This window comes from Bactrocera dorsalis, chromosome 2 (assembly GCF_023373825.1).
Source record: "Bactrocera dorsalis isolate Fly_Bdor chromosome 2, ASM2337382v1, whole genome shotgun sequence".
Taxonomy (NCBI): domain Eukaryota; kingdom Metazoa; phylum Arthropoda; class Insecta; order Diptera; family Tephritidae; genus Bactrocera; species Bactrocera dorsalis.
In genome coordinates, this window is record NC_064304.1 from 16594025 (window position 1) to 16604504 (window position 10480).

General features: G+C 32.4%; 1 protein-coding gene across 28 annotated transcripts in view; it reads right to left on the minus strand.

Moving 5' to 3' along the window:
* Positions 1-9807, minus strand: part of LOC105222830 (modifier of mdg4) — a 33681-nt gene extending 23874 nt beyond the window's left edge. For 20 of the 28 annotated variants that reach the window (XM_011200337.4, XM_011200340.3, XM_011200343.4 and 17 more), the window contains exons 1-4: positions 9633-9802; positions 9144-9452; positions 8943-9082; positions 7824-8625 (exon numbers count right to left, since the gene is read on the minus strand). In XM_011200337.4, the coding sequence (XP_011198639.2) occupies positions 7824-8625; positions 8943-9082; positions 9144-9357 (1156 nt within the window). In that variant the 5' untranslated portion in view covers positions 9358-9452; positions 9633-9802. Of the gene's footprint in view, positions 1-99; positions 522-615; positions 941-1073; positions 1305-1385; positions 1579-1685; positions 2193-2323; positions 2827-7823; positions 8626-8942; positions 9083-9143; positions 9453-9632 lie in introns of those variants that run through there. The other 8 variants (XM_029548898.2, XM_011200345.3, XM_011200332.4 and 5 more) reach the window with 8 other exon arrangements.
* Between the last annotated feature and the right edge of the window lie 673 nt (positions 9808-10480).

Genomic DNA, 10480 nt, shown 5'->3' on the forward strand with positions numbered 1-10480 from the left:
TAGATATTTCTAAAAGTAATACATTGATATATTTCAGACAGTTACTGTTTTCTAATATTGGTGAGAAAGAGTTTCAAAAATAGTGAATAAATAAAAATATATGGAAATATTTTAAGGTTTATTGAAAATAGAAAATTAATTTTATTTCCAAATTATTTAATGAGCTTTATCAAAACAATCTTCACACATCCAAACACCACCGGGACACTGTGGACAATACGTGGTGATTTTGGAGAGAGCTGCATGGTTTTTATGTGTTCTCTTCAAGCAAGTAACACACTTTCCGAACATACGGGGCTTACCAATCTTAGTTAAGTGATGGTTATTCCCCGACGTTTTCAAAATTGTTTCGCCAGTTTTAATTTCCGAATATGATGACTTAACGACAGGCATACCATCAACTGTATATATCGTCAATGATTTGTATGGCTTTTTATCTGAAGTGTTTTTTTGTTTCGATTGTTGATGTTGTTGTGACATAAGAACTGGAGAAATCATATTCACAAGCGTTCGCTTTTTAACTGAAAAGAAAGTAATAAATATTAATAATATGGAAAATAAATTTATCACTAGTTGGAAAGTGTTAAAGTAAAATACACAAATTTTATTGCAGTTATTTTAAATTTTATTTCTTGAAAATACGTTGCTGTATGCAAAAATGCACATTAAACCTGTTTGAATATTATGGGGCTACAACTAAGTGGATTTTTTGCAGGATGTGTATGTATATCACGCAGAGAGACTAACATTTTGCCACGGGTTTTTATATTTGCACGACATCGAAATTTTGTATACGCCGAACACCGCCAATGAACCACACAAGTGTTACCGTTCTCCGAATGCATCGAATATGTGTAACCGTTGTAGACTAATTGACCTCTGTAATTATACTTTAGAGGCGTAACAATTCCTGCGTAGGTGTTAGAGTTACAAGATGTTGCTAAAATATAAAAATATTGAATATTATATGATATGAGTGTAATAAATTTTGGGTATGCAGACACTTTTCAACGTTGCTTAAAATAACTGAATATGTTTATATTATCATCACACTCTCTTAAAAAAACAACAGATTAAGTTTAGTAACGAAAAACAAAATTTTTTATGCTTTTTGCATTTATGAAAATTATTCACAGCACGGATATTGCTATTTAAAACTGCAACTACGCTCCAGCTTTCGTTGCTCATAAACATACTTAAGTGTGCCTTTTTTACGTCGCTCTCGAACGATAGGATGATTGTGGGATTCGTCCACAATCGAAACACGATCTCCGGCAGGATTAGTTCGAACTCTTGCTCTACATCTGTAATTTTAAATGTGTGAAAATATATAAATGCATACATTTCAATGTGAATAATTAAGGTTTATACTGTTTTATACACACTTTAAGGGACGAAATTGAACACAGCGCCAGTAAATTGTGCAACCACGTATTCGGTGTCGTGAATAAGGAAAACCATCCAATACCAGTTGGTAAGTTCCTTTCAAACTTGAACGATAATTCACTCGATTCTGAGCCACATCGTTATCAGAAGGTACTTCGGAAGTTTCGTTATCCCCTAGCCTTGGCGACGTGTCTGTAATTTATTTATAACTTTGTTAAATATTTGCGTTACTATTTTCTTATTATTAAATAAGCAACACAATTACTCTCAATTTTATAAAATATTATATGAGTCAAATCTTGGTTGTTTTCAATTTAACCCGAATATGTATGTAAGTCTATATTTTATGTAGATAATATCAATACAACATAAAAACTAGGTGTCAAATTTATTATTTATTAACATAATTGATGTTTCGATGAGCTCATCTCCCGCTTCTTGTTGCACTCGTATGGGCAAGTGATAAGTGCGACGATTTGGTTTTAGTTCAACACTTCCTCTGCTTATATTATAACCTAGACCGTTCCCTCCACCATTGTTAAGTTCAACCATACGGTTTCGTTCAATCATCTTTTCGATTTTTTCTGTATGAGGCGGATGATTATGCAATCCACCAGTTTCAGACTTTAATTTTCCATCTTCCAGCACACAACGGGCACGGCACCGTTCTGATTGTACTTTCTTTGAGTAATTATGGCAACGCCAGTATTCTTTGCTATTTTTCCGACTGTGGCAGTTATACATAAAGTTGCGTAGCACTAGGCAAGGTGTAGCCCAGGGACTGACAATAAACATTAATTCTGTATCTGCAATAAAACAAATCAGAAAATACAAATATTTAAGTCAAAATATGATTTTACTATATATCAGAAAAATTCTAAGAATTACAATTATGAATATATACCACAGCAACTTATTTTGTATAGGTTTTATTTACCTATTAGCTTTATTTAAAATTTACAGTTACAATTAGACCTATATAGAAGTTGGTTTATGCTACCAAAAACACAACATCTTATTCTGGTTGATAATTAGGCCAAACTGTTGTAGCTGCTCGTACTGCCGGTGTCGGGACAAATAACTTATACTCTTTGCCACTTTTCTGTGTACAGATCTCGATGTTGGAAACATTCATGAATTCTTCAAGTTTCGGGTCTTCAGGTTTAATTTCGATAAACTCACTGAGATCTTCCTCTATTTTATATAAAGGCCGTTGACCTATACGTTGTACATGATCTTCATGATTGTGGGAACGTCGTGCAGCAACTAATTTATTCTTTCTCGTAATGACGACAGCTTTGCAACGTAACTTTAACAGATCTACGCACCGCCATGTAGTTTGTCCATTTGCCTGAGTTAACTTCTTGTTGTATATGAATCCATTATAAACTAACTGGGCATATTTTTTCTGACTTCGTATGAATTTCACTTCATCTTCACCTGTGTAACAATGACAATAATATTGAATTATATGATAAAAAAAAGGCAATACTTTCAAAAATAATAATTTTATAACAATTTAGGAATGAAAAGACGTTCACAATTTGCAATAGCAATCATTTTTAATCATTTATTATAGAATAAGTTATAAAAACTGGCACGCTAAAATAGTACTGTTCAAAATTTTAATAGGCAGCTTGTAATCTTGACGAATGCTTTAAAATGTGTGAAATATATGTACATTAAACAGATTAAAATTAATTAACTTACCTGATATCAAGCGAAGGGGCCGTCACTAACCAGATAATTTGGTAAAAACATTAACACTATCTTGAGATTGTTGATGTATATTTTTTTTTTTTTTTGTGATTTATTCTAGGACATTGATGGTTTAGGTATAAAGAACTGCAATGAATTACAACTGTCATGAATATAAATGGTTTAAAAATCAAAGCCATGTCGAAATTGGACTTACTATTTAAATGTATACTGACCCCTTTAAATTCAATCCTTTGCGCATCTCTATATGTTTCATATATATTTAACACGAAATAATGCACATGGTTGTGTATATTTATTTAAATGCACGTTTTTATATTACCTTTTTCTAGTTTTTGAACCCAAAAACTACTTACAACAGATTTTTCCAATGCACTGAAATCGGTAGGCACATACGCGTCCTGAGCATTGACAATTTATTTGTGGAAAGTAACATCTCGAATGAAGTTAATTTATACCATGTTGTAGAAATTTATCGCAAGAGGATTTATAATAAGTATCATCACAGTATTGTATTACTTTTACGAAAATCATTTTTATTAGCAAAACTTATAATTTCTCCCAAAAAACACAAAAATCACAACATACATCTAAAAACTCTCTAGGGTTGCCATGGTACATAGAGTTGCTTCGTACACCTTAGTATTATTTTCAATTTCGATTATTAAAAATTATTAGGGGTATTCTCTTGCTCTTGCAAAAACCGGTGCACGGTGCAAGAATTGCAGATTTACAACAGCACAACAACAAACACACGCAGAAAAATATTTGCAAGGGCTGTAAAATATGTCAGACCAAAACCCATGTTTATTTGCGTGCAATGTCGCGCAAAAATAAAATTGCAACCCTGTTGTAGTTGCCATTTTACATAATGACATATTACGTCGTTAAATTGTTGAGAAAGGTAAATTTTAATTAGATTTTATAATTTCTATTTAAATTATAAAGTTTTGTTACAGTTTTTTTTTGTTAAAAATGTATGCAGAAGGTGCGCCAATTCACAATAGCCAACAACAATAGTCATTTACAATAAATTGACTGAATCAGTCGCTCATATGTCAATACATTCTTCAATGGGTGCTCTCGTGCCCTTGTATATTTCGGTGTAGTATTTTTGCAATCTGCAATCTTGCAAGAGCAAGAGAATACCCCTATTATAATCAATGAAGGAACTAAAACAATTACCAACGTACATATGACTCGAAAAATTAATAATATCTATTTTACATTTCTCTTACGGAGCATCTCGACACGATAGAATTTATAGAATACTAGCTGCATTGCCGTGCACATTGTCTGTGGAGACTCCACATTGCTCATAGCTTACTAGATATAGAATACTACATAGTTTGCCATGTATCGTAACGGGCCGTCTCGACAGGATAAAATCTATGCCTTATGGTAAACTAATTAGTTTGCCATATATTGTAAGCAATAAGCTGCCACTTCAGCAGTTTGACAGCGCAGTTTTCATTTCTATGAAAATTTCGAAGAGGCAACATATCCCATTTACACATATGCCGACGGCATTTTCATTTCGGTAACATAAAATTTAGAAGAGCGAATATTAAGACGATTGTGTTGTGTTATATTATAAAAATAAAATAAAGTACATTTTCAAAATAACATTTTTCAAAAGAATTGATATTTAGTTTAATATTGTTAATTTACAGAATAATTATGGAATGAGCGAAGTCTTAAATTTAATAAACTTATACAAGCATAAATAATCATTTCTCATTTTAAATTTATTATTTTAATTGGTATATAAAATTCATGTCACAATTATTATATAGTAGTCCAAAAATATGAATTCTTATTTTCCCAGAAATACATTTGTAAAAAAGGGATCTTTACCCTTTTCTTATTATCGTATTATGCCCCAGAAAAAAAGGATCTTTATCCTTTTTGTATTTTCATAAAAGATTTAAACAGTTCAAGAGCTCAAAACATGCGCTACATCAGCTCGAACCTACCTACCCTGCGCCTTTGCGCAAACGGTTATTATGTTATGATAACAAATGCCCACATACAGATTTGGCAATGGCAATAGCAATAGATTTGACACTTAGTATGCCATAAATTTTATCCTGTCGAGATGCCCCGCAATAGTTTTTTGAAATTTAAAACAGTAAATGTATCATCGCTTCTATATACATACATATAACATTGTCTTTAACACTACTAAGTGTTATTAAATAGTTGAATTAAGTGTCCTGTTTTTATACTTAGCCGGAATTATTTAAATATTCTTTTTTGCTATGCATATTGCTTACAAATAATAGATAACAAAATTCAAATTTCCGAAAATATCGTTACATAGCGTGCTACCGAACACGGTAGGTATAGTCCTTTCGTCTTTCCTCAACCCCTAAAACCAGGTTTGTGAGACAAGAGTCCGTTTGTAAACTGGCAATTTGATGCATTGTATAACCCGAACCAAGTGCCTCATATAGTATTTTGAAAAAAAAAGCAGTCTTTTTTCAAATATTTGCTATATAATAGAAATAGTGGATGAATTTTTTCATTTGTTAAGTCGATTTTCAGGTGAAATTAGATTCATAGCTTTAAAAAAAACCTTTTACATTTTTTTCCCTTTGTAGTGTCTAAATCAGCTGTGATAATGTTGTAACAGATGCTGACAAGTAGATGGCTCAAAATCAGAGTCCCACAGAGATTTAGCGTGGATCAGTTTCAAACCATGGCTATGTTCGTAAATGCATCATGACGCGCATCATGACGATTGCATAACAAACAGAACGTTCAGAAATGCCAATATTGCAGCACTGCAATAATCAAGCGTTCAAAAAGACAACACTTCTATCATCTGTCACTCATAATTTCTATCAAAAAATTATTTACTGCATTTAACTACGATGTCTTAGGAAAAGTAAGTGCAAAACTGTTTTATTTTAATTTTTGTATTGAAAATTAGTTAAATTATGTTAATAATAATTGTATATATTATTATTTTTAAATTTTTAGAGAAAATCTCAGTAATGCAGAGACACAGTTATTGCTGAGAGTACGGTTGAATATGGAGGACGAGTTTAAATCGGGTAGAAGGAAAAAAATGTATTGTGGAAGAAAGTTGTGACCTCGGGAAACGGCTTTATTGTTTTAATAAACGATTTGTTTTTAGGTATTTTTCTTTTTAAAGACAAACATTTATACCTACACTGACTTCAATACTCTTATTTTTCTTAAATTAAAAAAAAATCTATCATTTCTTTGCTCACAAATTTCAGCTAGTGTTAGATTCAGCAAAATTTACATTTTAGTATTATACGCGTTCAAAAATGCAAACTGTATCTGCAAATTGTATAAGTATCAAACGTCAAACTTGCAATGTTGCTACTGTTGCTTATGCTGCAAGTCATGATGCATTTACGAACATAGCCCATTTCAATGAAATCTTGATAAATTTTTAAGATTAGTAATAAATTTTAAATGTGCTATAAAAATTAGCAATTGAATTAACTTCGTTTGTAAAATGCAACAAGTCATCAGACCATAATTTAATACTTCTGGAAGTTTCGCTTTTATTCCTTTTTCCAGTAATCAACAATTTCACGCAATTCATCATAATTTTTTCAACACGAAATTGCCATCCTTTCTGAACGTAAGTTCAAAATTCGTAGTGGCAATTAATATTCACTTTGTTCAGTTCAATTTAAATACCAGCGATTTTTTATCAAAATTTTCGGTTTTGCGTCGATAGCAAAATATGCGTATTTGTAAGATATGAATCGTGTAGATCCTCAGTAAAAAAAAATTGGATTAATTTTAAAATTTTTTACAAGTTTAGCTTGAACCTCCAACTCAACGTTTATCTCTTCTCTTAATTAATGTCAAAATGACGCAACAGATTCGGCAATAATGTATCGCCGTTGTTTGATAAACAAACAACATCTGACATCAGTTTCAAATTAGAAGTCTTCGCACTGATCCCTTTATATTTGCACCATTAATTTTTTAAGTACATATTTAATATAACTCAAAGAAATTACTTAAGGGTTAGTTCAATCGGATTTATAGGCATGAAAACCACTATATATACAAGAATAAAATTTAACATGTATTAAATATGTAAATATACTAATCAAGTAATTTCCCATAAAGTATAATTAAAATTTTAAGACTTACCACAAATATTTCTTGACATTGTTATTTTTAATTTCCATAATCACTTCAACACTACAATTCTCCTTATAATGTTCACTAAATTTTAAATTTTTCACAAAATTTTTGCACTAGAAAAAAGTTATCACGACCGTTCTAATTCTTCACAAAATCTTGCACTAGATAAGAGTTTAAACCAAACCAGAATCACCACGGTTTAAATTATTCACATACTCTTGCAATAGATAAAACCCGAATTTCGACCGTTGTATCGCCAATTTGACAATACAATTTTATAAATAAAATCGAAATCTTTGGAAAATACGTTTAAAATGTATAAATATTAAAGTATATATTTTGTTGGTGAAAGACCATCTTAACGAAGGCATATTTACGGTTCTAATACGATCCAACCCTCTTTAAGCCGACTTTACGCAACGTGGAAATAAATGTAATTGAACCATGAACTAAATGTTGACTGTACTAAGAACAATTTCAATATGTGGATAAAAACAATACAGAATACTTAGTTAATAGTTCAGTTGCAGTTATACCACTTCCTTACATTCTAGAAACGAAATGTATTTTCAACCAACCTTGTGCGTCACTGTTTCCTTGGTCCGCCACATCCACATATGAGGCATCGGTGAATGACGATTGTTGCTGTTTCACCAAAGCTTTTGATGTTGTTGCATTTACACCACCACCTGAACCTGTTCCAGTTTGTACCGTCGTCGCACCTGCAGGTGTATCGTCATTTTCGGTAAAATAGCTTTCGTCATACCTAAGCTCTCCATAAGAATCATCTTCTACATAAGTGGTTTCATTTTCGCCTCCATCTACATCACCAGCATCTTCTGCATAGTCTGGTTCCGATTTCGTAGGCAACTCTATTGGCAAGTCTATATATTCCGGCTCACTTTGTTGTTGCTGTACTTGTGTTTTAGTCTCAGGCGCAGGGGCAGCAACAACAGCTGTTTGCACAGTTATTTGTTGGGATCCGGTCGACACATCAGTTGTATCAAGCGGATCAATTGTACTTTTGGTGCGTTTAATGTGGGGCCCACTTCCAATACTTCGCGCTGGTCGTTTATGCGTAACAACGGTTGTAGTGGTGGCGGTGGCGGTGGTTGCGATTTGTTGAGGTGCTATATGGGTTTGACTTTGAGTCTGCAAATGTTGTGTTTGCGGTTGAGCAACGACTTGCTGCGCTGCAGGAGCCGCCGTGGTTTGTATGACAATCTGAGTTTGCTTATCATCTCCAGAATCATCAACAGACTCTATTTTAAACGAACGAGAAGTTGATGTTCGTTGGCGGACGCGAGGCGAAGATATCTGTTGAATTTGAGGTGACGGTGTGGAAGGTTCTGCTGGCGATTGCGATGGTGGAGGATCGCTCTATTAAAGAAGAATAGTATTATTATACTATTACATATTACGATACATATTAATGTGGGGAGAAGCACACATTGTCTCAATTTCTGTTTCAACAAGCATCTTCGTATTGCATTCAGTTTCAACTTTCATATTATGGGGTGGGTACAGTTTCGTGCAGATACATACACATACACAAACACAAATGTAGGCATTTGGGTTGCATGCATACTTACATATATATTTATATAAAAATGGCGCAAAAACAAAAGCGTGCCTTGAACATACAGAATATTTTGTGTGCTCTCCATATTTTAATGTTATAAACATTTGTTACTTACATCGGTTAAGCCTTTTATTTGAAGAGCTTCTGCTGTACTAATAAACGCTGGTAAAGCTTCTTGCTTTACGTTTACTTCTCCACAGTACATAAATTGTATAAGATCTTTTAATGCTGTATGAGACACATCCTTGAGAAAAACTAAAGGAATAAATAGGTATTATTATTAATACTTCCTTCAATAGTGAAATTTTACACTTACCGAAAGCATGTTGATTGGCCGGCATTTGTGTGAACATCTTGCGAAAATAGGGTGAGCATACAGACAAAACTAAACGGTGCGCTTTGACAAATTGCCCTTCCGCCGCTAGCGTCACGTCCACCAGATCACCGCGGCAAAGCGATTCATGAAAACCAGCCGACAAATTACTGTTGAAATTATTCCAACAGAGCGAGAATTGCTCGTCGTCCGCCATGTTGGCTGACACAATACTAGTGAATTCGTCGTCTGATCCGATGTGTTTGCTGACACAAATCGATAAATTTGTGTATGTACCAAGTACTGAAAATTCTAGAAAACATTCATTTTAAACATTACAATCACAAATCAAATATTCAATTATTTCAATTCATTGGCAATTACATTGTTTATTCAAAATAAAACCAGTTTTTCTTTACCAAAAAAAACTGGGAAATTATTTTTGCTGCAGATAAAATTTCAATGAATCTGTGGTTCTATCACTAAACTTACAATTGATTACAACTGCTTTCAGTAAACTTGCAGAACTACTCTAACTTTAGATTCACTTTAAACTATTTTCTTTCTAAAATGGAAATCGTAGCAACAACAGTAATAATTTTACGCCAAACACAAACCGTTCTCGGTCAAATTACGAATGAAATCCAATTTCGACCAAACGCTTGGCGTTGTGTGCGTTTCATGGAAGAATTACATTTCCGTAATTGAAAATTTTAGAAGCTTCGTTTTGATTGGTTAACGCAAATATCAGGGTTGCATTGCATGTTGCCAGATTAATATATCTGAATAAATTCTTTAAGCATGTATAGAATTTTAAATATTTTATGTACAACTTTCTGTTTTCGTAAATATACACAAATATATAGTTAATATAGCATAAAAAAGCACGTATAGGTCTAAAATGGAAATAATGGTAAAAACTTTTTTTTTGTTTTGCATTTAATTTTGTCAGAAATGAATTTTGAAACAGTATGCTAAATTTTGCTAAAATCGGTTAAGCATTTTAATAGTTAACCTTAGATATCAAATTAAGCGAGTTTAGTGTTAATGGATTTGAAGAATTCCTCTCAAATCTTCAACGGAGTGAGAGAAAAGCAACTGCTATTAATAAATTATATATTACAATTATTAATAAGTATGGTTACCGAACAATTTCGAGTAATCACCATTAAATTTTACCTCACTAATTTCGAGACTCTGAAATATGTAGTTGATGTGTCACATCCGATATGGAACCGCAATTTTCATTTCCACACATTTAGTTTTGATTTAGTATTATAATTTATATTTATTTAAGTCTTGTATATTAAAAAAAAAATTATTTAATTTTAACGTCAGTA